At 54.3% G+C, this 23,384-nt stretch overlaps 1 protein-coding gene across 1 annotated transcript in view; it reads right to left on the minus strand.

The window, feature by feature from the left end:
- The window catches only part of LOC146829948 (uncharacterized), a 388,201-nt gene that overhangs the window by 144,916 nt on the left and 219,901 nt on the right, over positions 1-23,384 (minus strand). Inside the window, exon 3 of the mRNA XM_085604215.1 lies at positions 13,410-13,813. Within this exon, the coding sequence (XP_085460341.1) occupies positions 13,410-13,813 (404 nt within the window). The remainder of the gene's footprint in view (positions 1-13,409; positions 13,814-23,384) is intronic.

Genomic DNA, 23,384 nt, shown 5'->3' on the forward strand with positions numbered 1-23,384 from the left:
GTCCTGGTGACCGAATTGAGTCCTCTGTAGTCCACACAGAACCGGAGTTCGGGCGTGGCTCCCGGCGCTGCAGCCTTTGGGACCAAGACCACTGGGCTGGCCCAAGGATTGCTTGAGGACTCAATTACCCCAAGGGCAAACATCTTGTAGACCTCCTCCTTGATGCAGGCTCTTACCCTGTCAGTTACCCGGTAGGCCTTGTGCCGCACCGGCGTACTATCCCCAGTGTCCACATCATGGACACACCAATCAGTGACACCGGGAACCAGGGAGAACAGATCAGAGAATTGTCCCAGCAGCTAGCGACAATCATTCTGTTGCTCGGGGATCAGGGTGGAAGAGAGGATGACACCATCCACGGACCCATCTTGCTCCTTGGCTGACAGGAGGTCAGGAAGAGGCTCGGTCTCCTCCTCCATCCCAGCATCTGTGGCCAAGAGCATGCCCACTTGGGACCTCTCCAAGTGGGGCTTGAGGCGGTTGACATGAAGGACCATTAAGGGGTTCCTTGGAGACCGCAAGTCCACCAAATAGGTTACAGGACTCTTGCGCTCCACCACCTCAAAGGGACCGGTCCACTTATCCTGGAGCGCACAGGGCTCCACGTGGGCCAAGACCCATACCTTTTGTCCAGGCTGAAGCTCTGCCAGAGTGGCATTCTGGTCGTACCACCGCTTCATCTCCCCATGGCTGGCTTCCAGATTTGCCTCAGCAAGTTGCCTGAATCACCTAGTCTGATTTCTGAAGGCCAGCATGTAGCTATATACATTCTGGGGAGGTTTCCTGGGAGATTGCTCCCAGCCTTCCTTGACCAGACTTAGAGATCCTCGCACTGGGTGGCCATACAGGAGCTCAAAGAGGCCTGACCCTAGAGACTTCTGCGGCACCTCTCGGTAAGCAAAGAGCAGGCATGGCAAGAGGACGTCCCACTTACACCTCATTGGACCGTCTAGGCCCATGATCATGCCCTTGAGGGTTCGGTTGAACCTTTCAACCAACCCATTTCCTTGGGGGTGGTAAGGAGTGGTGAATTTGTAGTTTACCCCACACTCCTTCCACAGGGATTTCATATAGGTGGATATGAAATTGGTCCCCCTGTCGCTCACCACCTCTAGAGGGAATCCCACTCTGGAGAAAATTCCCATCAGTGCCCGTCACACCACGGGGGCCGTCACTGTCCTCAGAGGGATGGCTTCAGGGTACCGGGTGGCATGATCCACCAAGACCAGGATGAACCTGTTGCCCAGGGCTGTCTTGGGGTCCAGAGGCCCAACAATATCAATACCCACTCGCTGGAATGGCGTACCGACCACGGGGAAGGGTTGCAGAGGAGCCTTGTGCTTCCCTCCGCTCTTACCACTTGCCTGGCAAGTCGGACAGGTTCTGCAGTAGGAATCTGAATTCTTATGCATTTGGGGCCAGTAGAAGTGGGTGACAAGCCTGTCATAGGTCTTGTCCATCCCCAAATGTCCTGCTAAAGGCACATCATGAGCCAGCCCCAGTAGGAAGGCTCTGAACTTCTGGGCTACCACCAGCGCACGGGCTGACCCAGGTTCAGCAGCCTTAGGCTCTGAATACAGGAGGTCACTCTCCCAGTACACGTAGTGTGTCTTGGCCTGAACACCATTGGCCTGGTCTGCAGCCTGCTGCCGCATACCCACGAGAGAAGGGCATTCTCTCTGCTCCTGGCAGAATTCCTCCCTGGAGGGGCCTCCTTCTTGCTGCCAATGGGTCAGCTCAGGCAGGTCCCCCAGTTCGGCAATCTGTTCCCCGGTAGGCTCCAGAGCATCCCCCTCAGGGTCTGCTTCCTCCTGGGCCGTGGGAACTTCGGGGGCCGGTTTCCCGCGCCTCCTGCGCCTTCTCCCTAAGGCCGGTTCCTGGACCTCTCCCTCAGGCTCCAGGACCCTTTCAACACCCCTACTGGCTGCCATTGACCGGGTGGTCACGCACGCCCAGTCGGGTAGACCCACCATCCTCAGATGCGTGGTCTTCTCCACCTTTTCCCAAGGGGAGCTCTCCAGGTCGTTCCCTAGCAGACAGTCTACAGGCATGTCAGTTCTCACAGCGACTTGTAGAGTACCAGAGACCCCCCCCCACTCAAAGGGAACTTGAGCCATTGGACAACGACTCTCTATGTTGTCAGCATTGACAACCCTACAGTAGGCATGGGGTACAACCTGCTCTTGAGACACCAGGTGTTGCCTCACCGAGGTCTCGCTGGCTCCTGTATCTCTAAGAGCCTCAACCTTCTTTCCATTGATGGTCACTACTTGCCCATATTTCTTAGTGTTAGAGGGCAAGTAGGTTTCAGGGACCATCTCACTGTCTCCTAGCGAGACTAGGGTCATATGCGCAGGACCCTCACCCCCCTGGACTGCTACCTCCTCCCCAAAATTAACATTAGCTACTTGCCGGGGTGGAGCACCAGTGGGTGCTGTCTTACCAAACAGGCGACACTTAGGATCAGTGGCAATGTGACCCGGGTCACCACACCTGTAACAATTGAAGGGCCCCTTTGGAACAGGCCAACCTGTCGGGGCCCCGTTCTGCTTCGGGGGCGGGGGAGGCTGAGAACCCTTCTGCTGGTTCCCTTGGGTATTACTTTGGGGCCTTTTTGGAACCCCGTCTGTTTACCCTTGTCCCCCCCACTCTTCTGCTGGGGACCCTGCCCACCTTTGGCGGAGTTCCCCACTTGACCCTTGTGGACCCTGGTGCTGAGCCAGCGGTCTGCCTCCTCAGCGAGCTTCCTCGGGTTGGACAGCTTGCTATCAATCCGGTGCTGGCGTAGCTCAGGAAAACATTGACTGGACAAGTGCTCCCATGCAATTAAATCAAGCAGCCCTTGATAATCATTCACTTTGCTACCCTTCACCCAACCATCCAGTGCTCTGCAAAAAAAAGTTACATACTCCACATACGTACTCTCAGGGATCTTCTTAGTCTCCCTGAACCTCTGTCTATATAGTTCAGGAGTTAACTCATACCTGGTCATTAAAGCTTCCTTCATATGGGGGTATGAGGCCTGGAGATCTAGGGGCAAATCTAACAGTGTGTCACGCCCTTCAGCAAGGAACCTTCCCCACAACCCCGCTCCCCAGTCTTTCTCAGGGACCCGGTGTGAAGACATGGCTACCTCATAGGCTCTAAACCACTGCCCTATGTCATCCTTTCTAAAATACTCCTTAACTACATCTTTGGGGATGTACACCTTGGACTCTACCTGCACCGGCGGAGTGCTGCCACGAGAAGGAGCTGTTTCCAAACTTTTCGCCTTCAGCTCCAACTCCTTCAATCTTAGATCATGATCCATCTGGCGTTGTTGTGCCTCCAAGGCCAACTTCTGCTTCTCCATTTCCATTGGTCCTGTCAACTTTGCCATCTCCATTGCATGCGCCCTGTCTGCTGCCCTGTCTGCCAGCTCCTCTGGGGACAGGACTCTGCTGGGCTCCACAAGGTTGTCGGGTGGGACGATGTCCCCCGCATTCTGTGGGTCTCTTGACTCTTTCCAGGCTCTCAACGCCTTGAGGTACTGGTTCTTCCTCTTGAATCCAGTATGGGGAACTCTGAATTTTACACTGTGGCCTTTCAATTGCTCTTCTGTGTAACCTTCCAGTCCCTCCCAATCCACCTCATCTATTCCAGAGATCACAGAGAGTGCTCTTCCAGCAGGGAGTGAGCCAGGCATGGTTGCACTAATGGCAGATGTCTCAACAAAGTTCACAATGAAAACCTGTGGCTGCGTTACTTGGTCTGCTCTCACTATCTGGTGATTAATAATTCACTGTATGCAAATTACAAATGCAAATCCGAAATCCCAGCCGCTGCCAACAAAGTTAGACTTGGGGGTCTCTGGTTGGCGCAAGGTTGCCCTTGTGTCAAGCAGGAACCCTCTCCTCTACGTCAGGGCGCAGGATAATCCCTTTTGAATGACCCTTGCTCACCCTCTAGGTGCGTGGCGTGAGCAGCCAAGGCTATTCTCCAGGCGATAGTCAGTTAAGCATTTATAACCGTACATACAATAAATTCATCAATCCCCCCAGAAATGGACACCAGGCTTGGATATGTAAAAATACGCTTCTTTATATAAAAATAGTTATCTCAATACGCAGACTTAGTACAAGACCAGTAACGTTGTCTTTATGCCACCTGAGGATAAACATAGGCAAATGGTTTCTTCGTTGCAGTGTCAAATGGTTACTTTTTAGTCTTTAAACAATGTTCCTTCGGGGTTCCAAACACGACTTGGTCCGCACCCTACCGCGGCTCACGCATCGGGCGTGGGCGCGCCTGCGCCGTGCACTGCTCTTCCCGGCGGCTCTGGTGCAGCGGGAGGCGAGACGGGCATGCGGTGCGGTGGGGGCTACCGGGAACCCGGTAACTGTCAGAGGGCTCGAGATCTCAGGGGTGAGGACGGGAAACAGCGCTCGCTCTCACTCACCTAGGAGATCGTTGAAGGAAGCCCAGTCCTCTGGCACGATCAGCTCCGGTTGACGGGGAAATAAGGCGTTGCGGGCCCCGAGCCCGATACTGGAACTCTTTGAAGAACGTTGCTTCAGGAGTCTGCACGGGTCAGTGCGACTCGGTGTTTCGGGGAGTACCTTTGGGTCCTTGGTCCGAGGGTGAATGCAGGCAGGCAGGCGCGGCCAACGACCCTTAGCACGGCGGTGCGGGGGGTCTCCACAGCGGGGGCGGCGCGGCCTGGGGTATTCCGGGGATAGCGAGACGAGGTCACAGGGCACGGTCCGTGCAGCTGATGACCCGGCGAGTATCACGATCGTCGGAAGGATTCCGGCGGGAGGGGTGAGAGCACTTCAGCGCGCTCCAGTGGCAGGCGGTGGCAGAGGAGCAGGTAGCCTAGCCTGGGGGCAGAGAGCGACTCCGGTCGGAGCGAGGCTCTCACGGGGTCAAAGGCAGGCGAGCTCCCGAGTGTCACGGCCCTAGGAGGGGCGATGAGGGGCGCAGTCTTTCTCTGGCGGGATGCAGACACAGCTCGAGTTTCAGGACGAGCAAAGGCACACAGAACCCACTGGTACTGGGGTTCAGTTCAGGGGGCAAGCTCAGATCAAGCCCTTGGAGAATGTTCAAGCACAAAGCAGCAAAGTCTTTTCAGCAAGTCTTTTCCTCTCCTTTCTCAGCAAGGCAAGCAGCAGGCCAGTCCTTCCAGCGTCTTCTTCTCCTTCTAGTTGGGCAGAGGTTCTTTGTGGTAAACAGGATTCTAATTTGCAAGGAGCAGGGCTCCTACTTTTATACCACATTTCTTTTGTTCTTTCAGGCCAGGGGGGCCTTCGCATAACCGTTCTTAGTCCTGAGCACTTTGTTGGGGGTACTCTGACTTCTGCTTTCAGTGTGAGGGGCAGGCACATCAGCCGCTCCACGGGAGGTGGAGCCGGCATTCAGGGGGCAAGTACCTTCAGGAGCACCTTGTGGACAGCGCTTCGCCCGTCCTGGGCCAGGTGCAGGCTGAGTCATCAGTCGCTCCCCAGGGGGCGGAGCCAGCATTGTGGTAGTGGAGCACTGCCCTATTCAGAGTCCAAGGGCCACCCTCACCTCCCACCAAGGTGTCCTCCTGCCATTCACTACCTGCCGTCCCCCCAGCCCTGTCACTCACATAGCCCAGACAGTCAGATACACGCACAGCAGAGGCGGGCTGAAGGGGTCAAGCGAGTAAATACCAACTTTCTAAAAGTCGTATTTACAAACCCAGGATAGTAAAATAAACTTGGCTACAAGAAATACTTTATCATTCCGAGTTCAGGCATACTAAACATGTCTCTCTACCATGTTCCCTGAGCCTGCTGGGACTATAGAATGTAATAATTCCAGCAGCTCATCTGGCCTAAGGGGAACAGGCAGCCTTGCAATAGTGAACCACGAATATGGCGGTAATTCACTACTAGGACAGGCCACACAACCAGGGCTTGTCCTACCTTACACCTACAATGCACCCTGCCCGTGGGCCTACTAGAGGGGTGACTAACATGAGGCAAAGGGAAGGTTCTGGAGGCTGGCAAGTGTGTGCACTTGTCCGGCCAGCGTGACAGTGCGGGACTGCACGCGGGGTCTGCAGTGGCAGACCCAGGACACATTTTACAAGGCCGCTTCTGTGGGTGGCGCAACCAGCGCTGCAGGCCCACTAGCGGCATTGGCATTCACAAGCCCTGGCACTCCGGGTGCACTTTACTGGGGACTGACAGTGAATCCAATAACCCAATCATGTATATCAATTATGGACACTTTATCTAGGGAGCACTTGCGCTGCGGCACGGATTAGCCGTGGCTCGGCGCCCTGAGCGGACAACACCAGCAAAACAATCGAGGCACACCATAAAAAAAGTGGAAGGGAAACTCACGCCAAGGTGCCAGGTCTAACACTTGTGCTTTTCAAAACGATCTCCAAGGGCTTGGAAGCGAGCTTGCCCCCTGAACTGAGCCCCAGGACCATTGGGCTCAACCTTACCTTCACTCACCCGCCGCTGGACTGTGGTGTTCCTTCCCTCGCCGGAGTCGTGACTCTTGTGCTCCCCTCAGCCCCTCCATGAGCCGTGACCTGACCGCTTAGCCGCTCCTGCATTGGGAAAAGCCTTGCACGATCCGAGCCGCTCTCCTGATGCCGTGCTGGGCTGCCCGTCACCTCGCTCGCCAGAGGCTCGCTGTGCACTGTCACCCCTCCCGCCGGAATCGGCGTTCTGAGCATCTTCCAGCCTCGGACGGCCCGGACGCAGACTGCGTGCCCTGCTGCCCCGCTTTGCTCACTTGCCACCTGCAAACATCCCGCTCTTGCCGTGAGCCTGAAGAACCAGACCCCAAACGTGAAGTGTAGGAGCCCCGGACGCCGCCTCGCCCTTCTGACGAAGAGCCGCTGAAATCCCGCACCCGCCTTCACGTCAAGACATAAGGTACTGTACTTACGAACTCAACCGCGAGCTCGCATCGGATCCAGGGTCCGCAACGTTCTGATTTCCCTCTCGTCTGCCGCGTGCTTCCCGGTTGCCGTCTCAGCGCGGAGCGCGCTGAGGCCCACAGTCACCTGTGTAACCGCCTAAGAACTTTCCGTAACAAAGAGAACTTTACCGTATTTATAGAAATTGTGGCCCCACCGTTTTCCGTTACTGGGCCTTGTACTGAATCTGCTGAAACTAAAAAAAGAACTGTATTTTTATATACAGCCTGATTGGTGTCCGTTTGTGGTGCATGCAAGAGATTTACTGTCTGTGTATCTGCAATTGCTTGACCGTGTAAGCCTAAGGTTTAGCCTGGACTTATCGCGCCACGCACCTAGAGGGTGAGCAGGGGTTATTCTGGGGAGTTATCCTTCGCCCTGACAAGAAGTAAAGGGTCCCTGCTTGTCGCTGGCACTTGCCTGCACCAACCAGAGCCCCCTCATTTCTAACATTGGTGGCAGCGGTGAGGATTTTCGGATTTGCATTTGTGATTGACATATAGTGAACCATTGATCACCACGTAGAGAGTGCAGACCAGTAACGCAGCCACAATACTATTGACTTTTTCTAACAGTGATGCAAGAGGGCTGTGACAGATAAGGATGAGGGTGATGGCAGTGTTTGTGATGGAAGAGGACTGTCACAGATAAGGATGAGGGTGAAGGCAGTGGGCGATGTAAAAGGGCTGTGACAGATAAGGATGAGGGTGATGGCAGAGGGTGTGATGGAAGAGGACTGTGATAGATAAGGAAGAGGGTGATGGCAATGGCTGGGATGAAAGAGGGCAGTGACAGATAAGGATGTTGGTGATGGCAGTGGTGATGAAAGAGGGCTGTGACAGATAAGGATGAGGGTGACGACAGTGTGTGATGAAAGAGGGCAGTGACAGATAAGGATGAGGGTGATGGCAGTGGGTGATGAAAGAGGCCTGTGACAGGTAAGGATGAGGGTGACGGCAGTGGGTGTGATGAAAGAGGGCTGTGACAGGTAAGGATGAGGGTGATGGCAGTGGCTGTGATGCAAGAGGGTTGTGACAGATAAGGATGAGGGTGATGGCAGTGGGTGTGATGAAAGAGGGCTGTGACAGATAAGAATGCCGGTGGTGGCAGTGGGTGTGATGAAAGAGGGCTGTGACAGATAAGGATGAGGGTGAAGGCAGTGGGTGATGAAAGAGGGTTGTGACACATAAGGATGAGGGTGATGGCAGAGGATGTGATGAAAGAGGGCTGTGACAGATAAGGGTGAGGGTGATGGTAGTGGGTGATGAAAGAGGGATGTGACAGATAAGGGTGAGGGTGATGGCAGTGGGTGTGATGGAAGAGGACTGTGAAAGATAAGGAGGAGGGTGATGGAAGTGGGTGATGAAAGAGGGTTGTGACACATAAGGATGTTGGTGATGGCAGTGTGTTATGAAAGAGGGCTGTGACAGATAAGGATGAGGGTGATCGCAGTGGGTGATGAAAGAGGGCTGTGACAGATAAGGATGAGGGTGATGGCAGTGGGTGATGACAGAGGGCAGTGACAGATAAGGATGAGGGTGATGGCAGTGGCTGGGATGAAAGAGGGCTGTGACAGATAAGGATGAGGGTGATGGCAGTGGGTGATGAAAGAGGGCTGTGACAGATAAGGATGAGGGTGATGGCAGTAGGTGTTATGGAAGAGGGCTGTGACAGATAAGGATGCGGATGATGGTAGTGGCTGTGATGAAAGAGGTTTGCGACAGATAAGGGTGAGGGTGATGGCAGTAGGTGTGATGAAAGAGGCTGTGACAGATAAGGATGTGGGTGATGGCAGTGGTGATGAAAGAGGGCTGTGACAGATAAGGATGAGGGTGATGGCAGTAGGTGTGATGGAAGAGGGGTGTGACAGATGAGGATGAGGGTGTCAGCAGTTGGTGATGGAAGAGGGTTGTGACAGATAAGGATGAGGGTGAAGGCAGTGGGTGATGTAAGAGGGCTGTGACAGATAAGGATGAGGGTGATGGCAGTGGCTGTGATGACAGAGGGCTGTGACAGATAAGGATGAGGGTGATGGCAGTGGCTTTGATGAAAGAGGGCTGTGACAGATACGTATGAGGGTGAGGGCAGTGGGTGATGAAAGAGGGCTGTGACAGATAAGGATGAGGGTGATGGCAGTGGGTGATGAAAGAGGGCTGTGACAGATAAGGAATCGGGTGATGGCAGTGGCTGTGATGAAAGAGGGCTGCGTCAGATAAGGGTGAGGGTGATGGCAGTAGGTGTGATGGAAGAGGGCTGTGACACATAAGGATGAGGGTGAAGGCAGTGGGTGATGAAAAAGGGCTTTGACAGATAAGGATGAGGGTAATGGCAGTGCGTGTCAAACATCAGGCTTCTTGCACCCCTTTCCTTGCCTAATTTCCCTTTACAAACTACTAGTCCCATAATGCATTGCGATGGTTCTCGCCTTGTATGCTTACCCATACTGCACTGTGAGGTCAACTGACCTTCTAATATAAAGGCAGCCTGATCATCTTCACAGGTGCTTGGCTTTCTATCCTTGTTGGGACCACGCCCTAGTTTTCTCTATTCGGAGTTAGAACCCCTTGCTGTGAGTTGCACTCAAAACGCTGCCTTTAATGTTATTTCTTCGAGTCCCGGCAGCGTTCTGGAACGGAACATCAAAACCCTTTGACTTGGCGCGAGGAAGCGCTACGCTCGCTTGCACCTGAAACCCTGCCCTCGTTATTTTGAACGCTCAAGGCAAGCCGTCTGACATCAAGCGCACGGACGCTCAACCCTCTCTCCCTTCCGGACCTGCATCCATGACGGCGCGTTCACAAAACCAACCCTGTATTGCCTCAGTGAGAGGACGCGCTGAAGACGTTGTGGTCGATCTGCTTCGTTCCCGGGAGACCGCCCGCAACCGCTGAGATATCTCCTGAATATTACAACGCACATGGAGAGGTGGCGGAAGCTCTGTTTAAGTCTGTTGTAAATGCGCTCCACTTGTGCCGTAGGTGTAGCGTTCTGATTCTTGAGCGCAAATTCGCTCCACCAGTTATTTCAAACCACCAGGAGTGCGTGAACGCGTGCAACACGCGTCTATTATTTCACATACTACCACCTTTAGGTGGGTTATTCCTTTTGGGACATTTTGTTTGACAAGTTGGTGCTATGGTGAAGGAATCAATCTTTACGTTATAAGGACTGTGAGATAAACAAGTCTTTGGATGAACATTTCTTTCCTTGTGTGTACGAGACCTGCTTTAATCCGTAATCTGCAGTGAGTATGGGAAAGCATATAAACTACAGTTATACCATCTGCTAATGACCACTTAATGAAAGTGACTACTCTCAGTAACCTTTTTTCTTCTGCTTCTTTGTGTTTTCTGTTTTCTGCATTAGCTTGCTCAGCTTCAATCCATTGAAGGAAGTTTGATGGTCCTCGCTGGTTTCTTCACTCCCTGGGGGCAGTGATTTACCTTTGGTGTGCTTACTTTACCTTTGGTACATTATCCTCGTGGAGTGAACAGGCACTCACTTCGCTCCTGTGGATTCGGCTTCTCTGAAAACCTGACAGTGGGTGATGAAAGAGGGCGGTGACAGATAAGGATGAGGGTGATGGCAGTGGGTGTAATGAAAGAGGGCTGTGACAGATAAGGGTGAGGGTGTTGGCAGTGGCTGTGGTGAAAGAGGGCTGTGACAGATAAGGGTGAGGGTGTTGGGAGTGGCTGTGGTGAAAGAGGGCTGTGACAGGTGAGGGTGATGGCAGTGGGTGATGAAAGAGGGCTGTGACAGATAAGGGTGAGGGTGATGGCAGTGGGTGATGAAAGAGGGCTGTGACAGATAAGGATGAGGGTGATGGCAGTGGGTGATGAAAGAGGGCGGTGACAGATAAGGATGAGGGTGATGGCAGTGGGTGATGTAAGAGGGCTGTGACAGATAAGGATGAGGGTGATGGCAGTGGGTGTGATGGAAGAGGACTGTGACAGATAAGGATGAGGGTGATGGCAATGGGTGTGATGAAAGAGGGCTGTGACAGATAAGGATGAGGGTGATGGCAGTGGGTGATGCAAGAGGACTGTGACAGATAAGGGTGAGAGTGATGGTAGTGGGTGATGAAAGAGGGCTGTGACAGATAAGGATGAGGTTGATGGCAGTGGGTGATGACAGAGGGCTGTGACAGATGAGGATGAGTGTGATGGCAGTGGGTGATGAAAGAGGGCTGTGACAGATAAGGATGAGGTTGATGGCAGTGGGTGATGAAAGAGGGCTGTGACAGATAAGGATGAGGGTGATGGCAGTGGGTGATGAAAGAGGGCGGTGACAGATAAGGATGTGGGTGATGGCAGTGGGTGTGATGAAAGAGGGCTGTGACAGATAAGGATGAGGTTGATGGCAGTGGGTGATGAAAGAGGGCGGTGACAGATAAGGATGTGGGTGATGGCAGTGGGTGTGATGAAAGAGGGCAGTGACAGATAAGGATGAGGGTGATGGCAATGGCTGAGATGAAAGAGGGCTGTGAAAAATAAGGGTGAGGGTGACGGCAGTGGCTGATGAAAGAGGACTGTGACAGATAAGGATGAGGGTGATGGCAGTGGCTGTGATGAAAGAGGTCTGCGACAGAATAGGGTGAGGGTGATGGCAGTGGGTGATGAAAGAGGGCGGTGACAGATAAGGATGAAGGTGATGGCAGTGGCTGTGATGAAAGAGGTCTGCGACAGAATAGGGTGAGGGTGATGGCAGTGGGTGATGAAAGAGGGCTGTGACAGATGAGGATGAGTGTGATGGCAGTGGGTGATGAAAGAGGGCTGTGACAGATAAGGATGAGGTTGATGGCAGTGGGTGATGAAAGAGGGCGGTGACAGATAAGGATGAGGGTGATGGCAGTGGGTGATGAAAGAGGGCAGTGACAGATAAGGATGAGGGTGATGGCAATGGCTGAGATGAAAGAGGGCTGTGAAAAATAAGGGTGAGGGTGACGGCAGTGGGTGATGAAAGAGGGCGGTGACAGATAAGGATGAAGGTGATGGCAGTGGCTGTGATGAAAGAGGTCTGCGACAGAATAGGGTGAGGGTGATGGCAGTGGGTGATGAAAGAGGGCGGTGACAGATAAGGATGAAGGTGATGGCAGTGGCTGTGATGAAAGAGGTCTGCGACAGAATAGGGTGAGGGTGATGGCAGTGGGTGATGAAAGAGGGCGGTGACAGATAAGGATGTGGGTGATGGCAGTAGGTGTGATGAAAGAGGGCAGTGACAGATAAGGATGAGGGTGATGGCAATGGCTGAGATGAAAGAGGGCTGTGACAGATAAGGATGAGGGTGATGGCAGTGGCTGTGATGAAAGAGGTCTGCGACAGAATAGGGTGAGGGTGATGGCAGTGGGTGATGAAAGAGGGTTGTGACAGATAAGGATGAAGGTGATGGCAGTGGCTGTGATGAAAGAGGTCTGCGACAGAATAGGGTGAGGGTGATGGCAGTGGGTGATGAAAGAGGGCGGTGACAGATAAGGATGAAGGTGCAGGCAGTGGGTGTGATGGGAGAGGGCTGTGACAGGTAAGGACGAGGGTGATGACTGAAGTGGAGGATGGAGTAGTGGCAGTCAGGGGTGGCGGAAGATGAGGGTGTAGTAGTGGCAGAGGGGTGATGATGTGAGGGTGAGGCATGTTGTAGAGGAGAGTTATGACAGGAATGTGATGACGAGGTGAGTCTGATGTCAGAGGAGACTGATGATTGAAGTGTTATTGGCTAACAAGTGTGATGGTGGATAAGGGGAGTGAGGGTTTGGAGTGATCTAAGAATATGTCTTTGGAGAGTGTGATTTCATGTTAAGAGTAAGGCAGCATAGGTTAATGGCAATATATGGTGAGGTCTTGGTGCTTAAAGATATAAGATAAACCATGTAAATGTCTATTAAGTGAAAAGAATCTCATCTGATGAAAATAATACAAGTTTGTGACCCACCTTTTCTATTTTAATGCCAAAATCTACCAAATGCTGGGGGCCTGCACAAAGCTCATTTACTTCAGGCTGCTCCACATGAAATGCTATAAGAATTCAGCAGCCATTATTGTAACAAGAAGATGTCAGAAGCATTTTACTCATACCCTGACTACATAATGTCAGCTCTCTAGTTGTGTCGAAGCTGCAGAGGATCACTTGAGTCAAGAGACAGACAGACAAACTGCTGCTGGTGCTGGAAACACACGCCTGAGAAGGCCTTAGGAGTCTGACACGGGTTTCTCGAGTAAAAAGCCGCCTTCACTAAGGTCTGCAAACCTCACTTTAATGTCAACTGTAGAATGAGCTGATATTTATTGGGATATTTGAGCTAAACAGTGCAATGTACATCACAGGAGAGAAAATGTGTGTGAATGTGTAATGATGCTAATGCGTTAGTAAACTTTAAGCATGTATGCAAACAATAACACAACTTTATGTTATGTGAATGTGTAAAGCGCAGTATCCCCCGTGAGGGTTTCTTGGCGCTGACTCCAGCCCCTCTTACCTTGTACTTCTGCTCTGCATCCTTCATGGGGTTCACACGGTGCAAGCTGTGTGCCCGGGCCTGCCCACAGTCCAGACTCAGGAGTTCATCATCGGTTTCACAGAAGAGCTGCAGCCGCTCCCCATGCTCCTCACAGAGGCCTCCTGGCGCTATTTGCATCTCCTTCACCATCTCCACTATGTTTGTTAATCTCTTATTCGGTTTCATTTCCTTCTCTGGGTCAAAGCGCTGCCTGCATTCCGGGCAGGCTTTCTCCAAGTCCTCTTTACTCTTAAATGTGTCAAAGCAGGAGAGACAGAAGTTGTGTCCACAGTCCAGGGTCACGGGGTCAGTGTACAGCTCCCTGCAGATGGAGCAGGTGGCTTCTTCCTGGAGTCTGGCCCTGGGGTCTGCAGCCGCCATGTCTGAAAGAAGCTTATATTACTCCAAATAGTGCAGAGCAGAGTGAACTGCGCAGGCCTACAATGTAGTACAGCCAGATAATCTACAGTCAGCACTTTGATATAGGGAAAAATAGGATACATTTTGTGCAAAGACACACAGAGTTTAGGCCTGCAACTTCTATGCAGAAGTTTCAAGTTAAAAGCAGCTTTAGGCCTCAGTAGAAATACCGTCCCAGGCCCCTGCACGGGAAATAGGTCAGAAAATAGGACGTTGCAGGGACAATGAGTTTAGCCGAACGTATCAGGTCACACAGTTTGTTGAAAGGTCAGGAACTGGCCTGCAGCCACAAAGATAAACCACTGCATGAAGCGTAGATCATACCACAAGTCCTTCTGATAGAGAGACCGAGCTGAAAGGTGTCAATCATGGCTTTTGTAATCTGTTCCCAATGCACGCACACATGCATTGAGCAGGCACACAGGATGGACTGGCCCATGTGCACGCCTTGCCACTGCTCATAATGACATGGATGTCGCTTCAGTTGAAAACCACAGGTCACACTTACACGATGCTAGGCATGATGGATGAAACCACAGGTCAGAGGTCAGATAAGCGTGGCAAAAAAGCGTTAGGCAAAAATATAATCACTCGCTTCGCAGGGAAACAAATGTATGTAAAATGTTATTAATAACGGTTAAAGTCTGAGAAAAGAAGAAACATCAAGGAGATTTCCGCCATTTTTAGATGCGAGGGCCATGTGGTCCGTATCTATATATGCTTTGTTTCCAAGAAATTGTTGTAACTGCTGATTTGAATCTACTCATTTGTGAAGTAAATCCTATGTTTGTAACTTTTTTCTATTGTGGTTTTAGAGTATATAAACCACTGCTTTTAAACTGTTTGTTGGACGTCAGATTCTAGTCTCGGCTGAGCCTGGCTGATCTCCCAGCTGATTAATGCATTAATTCATATTGTATTGTCAACCTGCTCCTGTGTTATTCTTACAGAGATCTTTTCCCGTCAACATCGTGGCGAGTCTGAGCCAGGACTTCTACTTCTTTTTGCCTCCTGCCACACCCTGGGCACCGCCTGTCCTTATGTGCAACTAAAATAAGGTAAGAAGACGCTGGTTAGAAAGCCTTCACATTCCTCTATAGCTGGTGGGGCTTGGGAGTTGGCATTCTTCAAAGATGAGAACAGTGCAAATGTCGTCCCTTACACCTTACAGGTAGCATGTTGACAGTATAATGTGTCTTGTGGCATTATTTTTTTTTTTATTAATGTTTATATGTGGGGAAATGCCTGCATGATTGTGCACTGACACAATAACAAGGACTCGAGCTCCGGTGGTAAGTCCGGAAGTGTTGGACCCGGCCTCCTAGAATGGCCCTCCGTGCCTCCGCACCACCGCAACCTGGTACCCGCAGCCCAAACACACGGCCTAGTCGATCCTTCCTACCAGAACACCCGCGCCCGACCCGGGCATCCCCGTCCATGCCCTCTCTCCTTTCGGCCACCCCGGGCCCGCGTGCCCACTTCATGCACCAAGATGGCCGCCCGGCCCCAGCGCGACCCCGAGCTAGAGGCGCCACTCCGGCTGGAGGACATCACGCTTCCAGGGGATGAGAGAGGGAGGAGCAGTTTCTGTCGCACCTCTGAACCCCCCTGGGACGATGGGTTTCGATCGGCCCTCCGGCCTCCCTGCGGGCTGGCTCCGTGCCTGCTGGGTGTCTGGGACTCCTCCCGGCCCGGCCCTGAAAGGATCAAAAGACACTGGCAGGAAATCCCGACAAGCGACCCCCAGGTGACAAGACCCCTGCCTGCACAGACTCCGGACATCAAAGAAGGGTCGACCTATAACAAGGGGTGCTCTGGGTCTGTCCGGCAGATTCGACGCTGGAACAACGAGAGCCTGCCGACGTGGTCGCGGCTCCTGGAACCGAACCCACCTGAGCCTGCTGAGTGACTCGCGGCCCCTGGAAGATCGTAACAACTCCGAACTGGTACCTGAGCCTGCTGAGTGACTCGCGGCTCCTTGAAGATCGTAACACCTCCGAACTTGCACCTGAGCCTGCTGAGGGACTCGCGGCTCCCTGAAGATCGTAACACCTCCGAACTTGTACCTGAGCCTGCTGAGTGACTCGCGGCTCCCCGAAGATCGTAAGACCTCCGAACTTGTGCCCAAGCCTGCTGAGTGACTCGCGGCTCCACCAACTCTCACGGTCCCGCCGGACCCCAACTACAGCAACGTATCCCCCAGCTCGAGGATTGTGAGCTGTGCGCCGGATACATCCCTGCTCTGAACCTTTACCAGAGACTGTCCCGCTACCCCCCTACCTCTCCGAGACTCTTGAGCCCGTGCTCACCTTGTACATATTTGCAGTGAAACTTACTTGATAAAGATTGTTTTCTGAGAAAACCCGGTGTGGTCACTCTGTGTCGTGGGGTGCTAGAAGTACGATCCTAGCTGCGAGATTCCTCCCCCTGGGGAGTCTCCCGCCAGTGCCCGGCTACGATACTACGAGGGTGGGTCTCAGGGTAGTCAGGACCCCTTCCGGGCTCCTCTGAGGTCGCCGTCTAACATTGGTGGCAAGCGACGGGATTCAGGCCCATCACCTAGAGATCGTACCGTGAACAACGGACGCACTACCGACGAAGATGGCAGAAGGGAGCGCCATGAGCCCCGCAGAAACCAACGCCAACAGGGTGTTCCAGGTGGAGCATCTAGAAGAATATACACACAAGGAGCTAAAGCAATTTTGCAAGGAACTTAAAATCGCTACCACTGGTCTCAACACTAAGGAAGATTTGCAGAAAGCACTGAAAACTTGGGTGGAGACTGGGGCCTCCCGCCCGGAAGGTACGGGGGAGCGCCCCGACGAAACCGAACCTCCCCAAAGCGAAAGCGGCAGCAACCAGGTGCGAGGCACCGTACCAGACGGTGGCCTATCCCCAGAAGAACTCGCGGACAGAGAAAGAAGCCGCAAGCATGAACTCGAGTTAGCCAAACTCAAAATCGAGGGCGAATTAAAATTAGCGGAAAAAAAGCTAGCAGTAGAGCAACTGCGTGTACAAGGCGAAATAGAAGAAAAGAAGCTCCAACGGGAGCACGAAGGAAAGAAGCTCCAACTGGAGCACGAACGCTGCTTAAAGGAACTCGAGCTCAAGGCCCGAACCGAGGAAGGGAGGCCCCCGGGAAACCGAGAGACGGCCCCCCCAGCGGAACCGAAGGTCCACATCCCCAAGGATGTGGTCAAGGAATATTATAAAAACGATGACATTCAGCAATGGTTTCGGGCCTACGAAGTCGCCATGACCGCCCATCGGATCCCACAGAAGGACTGGGGGGCGGGGTTGTGGGGGCGGTTTCTGAGCGAAGGAAGGGACACCCTGCTCGACCTACCCCTCTCCCTGCAGACCTCCTACAGCCACATGAAAGAGGCTCTACTCACGAGGTACGGCCTCACCCCAGAAATGTACCGTCAACGGTTTCGGGACTGCAGGAAGATCCCGGGCACCACCTGGGTGGAATATGTAAACTTTTTCAGTCGGGCCTTCGATGGGTGGGTCAAGGGCAGCAAAGTCACCACCCTTGCCGAACTCACTGATCTCATGTTGTGGGAACATCTGGCTGCGAACTGCTTTGTGGAACTCCGTCAGCATCTGCTGGACAGCAAGCTCACAGATCCCCGGAAGCTGGCTGTGGAGGCCGACCGTTGGACCAACACCAGGGTCTCCCGGGGCATGGTAGGAGAATACCCCCGAACCAGTCAGGGACCCCCCCGCCAGAGAGGAGGAGGGAACCAGGGAGGGCCGAGAGAGTCCCAGCCTAGCCCCCCGAAGACCCAACCTCCACCTTTCCCAGCGCCCCCTCCACCAGTGACCGGACCCCCTGGGAAACGGGGCCACCGGGTGACCGTCACATGTTTCCGTTGCCAGAAACCCGGGCATTACGCCAATGACCCGGAATGCCCCATGGCCCCCCAAGTCCCCCCGACGAGACAGATAGCCAACGTAGCCCTGGGGGAGGAGGTTGAGGAGGTCGAGGAGTGGGAACCCGCAGCGATGGCCCTAGTATCCCTGGGAGATAGGGAAATGATCCCTGGTAGCCTCCTCCCCTCCAACACCCAGAAATATGGACAGCTCGTCAAAATCAATGGCCACCAGGTAGAGGCCCTACGGGACACCGGGGCCAGTATCACCGGTGTCCTCCGGCACCTAGTCCCCGAAGAGCAGATCCTCCCCAACGTCTTTTGCCCCGTAATATCCGCAGACAATAGAGAGAGTATGTGTCAGGTAGCCCTAGTGCCATTTGAATGGGGGGGGTGATAGGTAAACTCAGGGTGGCCGTAAGAACCTCTCAGCCGGTCGACTGCCTTTTAGGGAACGACCTAGAGAGTTCCCCCTGGAAGCACGTAGAGCGTAAGGCCCACCTAGGAATGATGGGACTCCCCGAGTGGGTGTGCGCCACCACCCGATCTATGTCCGCCCGACTCACTCCCCAGGGAGGAGTCGTAAGCACCCCGATCGAGGAAACCAGAACAGTCCCCGCCGAGGGTCCTCCTGTCCCCCCGTCAGAAGGGTCCGTAGCTAGCTCCGATCCCGCACCAGTCCCCGAGTTAGGAGATCTACCCGAATTGGCCCCATGGCGCCATGAGGGTGGGCCCACCCGGGAAGAATTTTGCAGGGAGCAAGCCACTTGTCCTTCCCTGGTCGGGCTGCGGCGCCAGGCCGAGGGCCAAGCCGCAGGTGACCAGACTGGGACGCACCGAATCTATTGGGAGAATAGCATCCTGTACAGTGAGCAAAAGTCGGTGGAGCTGGGATCCGGACGGGTACTGGTGGTACCCCTCCGCTTCCGAGATTTCCTCCTGGGCCTAGCCCACGACGTCCCCCTCGCCGGCCACCTGGGACAGGACAAGACCTACAGCCGTCTTGTGACCCATTTTTATTGGCCTAGAATGAGAGCAGCGGTAGAGGCCCATTGCAAGTCCTGCCCCACGTGCCAGGCTAGTGGGAAAAGTGGGGGGAAGCTCAAGGCTCCCCTCCAACCCTTCCCGGTCGTCAGTACCCCCTTCGAGCGAGTCGGCATCGACATCGTGGGGCCACTGGACCCCCCTACCTCCCAAGGTCACCGTTTCATCTTGGTCCTAGTGGACCACGCCACCCGCTATCCGGAGGCCATTCCCCTGCGCACCATTACGGCCCCTGTGGTGGGCCGGGCCCTGATGGGGATCTTTTCCCGGGTAGGGTTTCCCCGCGAGGTCGTGAGCGATCGCGGCACTAATTTTATCTCGAGGTATATGACGTCCCTGTAGCAACAATGTGGAGTGTCCTATAAGTTCACCACCCCGTACCATCCCCAAGGGAACGGCCTAGTAGAGAGGTTTAATAGGACTTTGAAGGGGATGATCGCTGGCCTAGAAGAGCCCCTCCGGCGTAAGTGGGACGTCCTGCTCCCTTGCCTCTTGTTCGCGTACCGAGAAGTCCCCCAGAAATCCCTGGGATTCAGCCCGTTTGAATTACTCTATGGGCACCCCGTCCGAGGTCCCCTCAGTTTGGTTAAGGAAGAGTGGGAGGCGGCACCCCAGACCACCCCCCGAGATGTGTTCCAATATGTCCTGGCCCTCCGGAACCAGACAAGGAGATTCAGAGAACTGGCCGAGGCCAACCTGGAGGCGAGTCAAGAAGAGATGAAACGCTGGTACGACCAGAATGCCACTCTGGTCGAGTTCCAGCCGGGCCAGCAGGTGTGGGTCATGGCCCCCGTGAAGCCTGGCGCCCTCCAGGACCGTTGGACTGGGCCTTACAAAGTGGTTGAGCGGAAGAGTCCAGTCACATACTTGGTGGATGTCCAGTCGCCTCGGGATCCCCTCCGGGTCCTACACGTGAACCGCCCCAAGCCTCACTTTGTGCGGACAGAACTGAGCCTCCTGCTGGCCACCGATGACGGGGCCGAAGATGAGTCGGACCCCCTCCCGGACCTCCTGTGTGTCAAGGAGCAGGATGGCTCCGTGGAGGGAGTGAACCTCTCCCCAGCCCTCACTGCCCAGCAACAAGCGGACTGCCGCCAGCTCCTAAGACAATTTGCCGACCTCTTCTCTCTGACCCCCCGGGTCACCAGCTGGTGTGTCCACGACGTGGACACCGGGGACAGCCCGCCGGTGAGACACCGAGCCTACCGGGTCCCTGACCGGGTCCGGTCCTGCATTCAAGAGGAGGTCTCGAAGATGCTGACCCTGGGGGTGATCGAGCCCTCTGACAGTCCCTGGGCCAGCCCCGTGGTCCTGGTCCCGAAGGCAGCGGCCCCTGGTGTCGCCCCCGAGCTTCGATTCTGCGTGGATTACCGGGGGCTCAACGACGTTACCCGAGCCGATGCCCACCCCATCCCACGAGCGGACGAACTTATTGACCGGCTAGGGGCAGCCCGGTTCCTCAGCACTTTCGACCTCACCTGCGGATACTGGCAGATTGCGCTCACCGAAAGGGCCAAGGAGCGGTCCGCCTTCTCCACCCCCGACGGGCACTACCGCTTCCGCGTAATGCCCTTCGGAATGAAAAATGCCCCGGCCACTTTCCAGCGACTGGTGAATCGGGTCCTGGCCGGGTTGGAACAATTCAGCGCGGCGTATCTGGACGACATCGCTGTCTTCAGCTCAGAATGGAGTGAGCACCTCCAGCACCTCCGGAGGGTGCTAACCGCCCTGCGCCAGGCAGGCCTCACAGTAAAAGCCAGCAAGTGCCAGATCGGGCAAGGATCCGTAGTCTACCTGGGGCACCAGGTCGGGAGCGGCCAGGTCGCCCCTCTACAGCCAAAGATCGACGCCATCCTGGTCTGGGAACCACCCACCACCCAGACGGAGGTCCGAGCCTTCCTGGGACTCACAGGCTACTACCGAAGGTTCATTCGGGGGTATGGCAGCCTTGTCGGCCCTCTCACCGAACTCACATCTAAAAGACAGCCCAAGAAGGTGCAGTGGACGGCTGCCTGCCAGGAAGCTTTCGAGGCTCTAAAAAAGGCCATGTGCACTGCCCCCGTCCTCCAGGCTCCCGACTATGCCAAGGAGTTCATAGTCCAGACCGATGCCTCCGAGCATGGCATTGGGGCCGTCCTGTCCCAAGTGAATGATCAAGGCCTAGACCAGCCCGTCGCCTTCCTCAGTCGGCGGCTGTTGCCCCGAGAGCAGAGGTGGAGCACCATCGAGCGCGAAGCCTTTGCCGTGGTCTGGGCACTCAAAAAGCTACGACCCTACCTGTTCGGCACCCATTTCAGAGTCCAAACTGACCATCGGCCCTTGCGATGGCTCATGCAGATGCGAGGAGAAAACCCCAAGCTACTGCGGTGGTCAATCTCCCTCCAGGGGATGGATTTCACCGTAGAACACCGCCCTGGTACGGACCACGCCAACGCTGACGGCCTCTCCCGGTTCTTCCGCCTCAGCGAAGAGAACCCCCCAAGCTGATGGGCAGTTCTCTCCGGCTTTCAGCTGGGGGGGACGCGTGTTGGACCCGGCCTCCTAGAATGGCCCTCCGTGCCTCCGCACCACCGCAACCTGGTACCCGCAGCCCAAACACACGGCCTAGTCGATCCTTCCTACCAGAACACCCGCGCCCGACCCGGGCATCCCCGTCCATGGCCTCTCTCCTTTCGGCCACCCCGGGCCCGCGTGCCCACTTCATGCACCAAGATGGCCGCCCGGCCCCAGCGCGACCCCGAGCTAGAGGCGCCACTCCGGCTGGAGGACATCACGCTTCCAGGGGATGAGAGAGGGAGGAGCAGTTTCTGTCGCACCTCTGAACCCCCCTGGGACGATGGGTTTCGATCGGCCCTCCGGCCTCCCTGCGGGCTGGCTCCGTGCCTGCTGGGTGTCTGGGACTCCTCCCGGCCCGGCCCTGAAAGGATCAAAAGACACTGGCAGGAAATCCCGACAAGCGACCCCCAGGTGACAAGACCCCTGCCTGCACAGACTCCGGACATCAAAGAAGGGTCGACCTATAACAAGGGGTGCTCTGGGTCTGTCCGGCAGATTCGACGCTGGAACAACGAGAGCCTGCCGACGTGGTCGCGGCTCCTGGAACCGAACCCACCTGAGCCTGCTGAGTGACTCGCGGCCCCTGGAAGATCGTAACAACTCCGAACTGGTACCTGAGCCTGCTGAGTGACTCGCGGCTCCTTGAAGATCGTAACACCTCCGAACTTGCACCTGAGCCTGCTGAGGGACTCGCGGCTCCCTGAAGATCGTAACACCTCTGAACTTGTACCTGAGCCTGCTGAGTGACTCGCGGCTCCCCGAAGATCGTAAGACCTCCGAACTTGTGCCCAAGCCTGCTGAGTGACTCGCGGCTCCACCAACTCTCACGGTCCCGCCGGACCCCAACTACAGCAACGTATCCCCCAGCTCGAGGATTGTGAGCTGTGCGCCGGATACATCCCTGCTCTGAACCTTTACCAGAGACTGTCCCGCTACCCCCCTACCTCTCCGAGACTCTTGAGCCCGTGCTCACCTTGTACATATTTGCAGTGAAACTTACTTGATAAAGATTGTTTTCTGAGAAAACCCGGTGTGGTCACTCTGTGTCGTGGGGTGCTAGAAGTACGATCCTAGCTGCGAGATTCCTCCCCCTGGGGAGTCTCCCGCCAGTGCCCGGCTACGATACTACGAGGGTGGGTCTCAGGGTAGTCAGGACCCCTTCCGGGCTCCTCTGAGGTCGCCGTCTAACAGGAAGGTACTAGGGGACCGGGCTAAAAGGGCCAGAAGTGGACAGCCAGCGTACGTTCTGACGTTGTGGCAAACAAACAGGTGAACCTGATGTTCATTGGAACTTTATTCTGAGTAAGAGCAGAACAATTCAAGTCATCTCAGACTTTAAGTCTGAAAGTCACAGTTTGCAGTTACAGACAGTGAAGTATATCCTCCTTGTGGGGTCGGGAGACGCGACCAGCTGCAGCAGCAGCAGTAGTAATAGATTTTGCCCTAGTATGAAGTTTTAGAGTACCTTAATATGCCTATGCAGATGTGAATAGAAGTAAGGACACACATTAATGTTATTTTGTAGATTTGTGCTGTTTGTACTTAGGATTTCTGAATTGTGTGAAATACTGTAGAGATTCAGGGAGCACAGGGACCCAACCACAACTGATTCCCAAAGAAGTAAACACGGAGACACATTACATTGATTAGGAGTAGTGTACAGCAACCTTATGAACACCACAACGAATACTGATGCTATCAATTATTTTCCCTATAGTCAAACCTTAGAGCCTCCAGATTGGAGCCTAGAAGAACTATCAAATAGAACAGATGAGGACCTGAATAGCTATTTTCAAGGTACACATAGCATAGAAGAAATAACAGATAGACTTGATAAGAACGTCCTTAATTTTCTTGCAGGTGATTCTGAACAGGACCTTTCCGCACTTAAGATTTTGGAATTGGTTTTGAATTCTACAAAACCTATTGCAGTGGTTTACCCCACTGTGAGACACCCCCAGAAGGCCCCCCAAGAAATTAACTCATTACCTATATGAATAGCAAGGAGAATAGCCTGAAGGAAGTCTACCATAATACCCCATGAGGGAGATAAGGGAAT

Source organism: Triturus cristatus, chromosome 5_1 (genome assembly GCF_964204655.1).
Source record: "Triturus cristatus chromosome 5_1, aTriCri1.1, whole genome shotgun sequence".
In the NCBI taxonomy this organism is placed as follows: domain Eukaryota; kingdom Metazoa; phylum Chordata; class Amphibia; order Caudata; family Salamandridae; genus Triturus; species Triturus cristatus.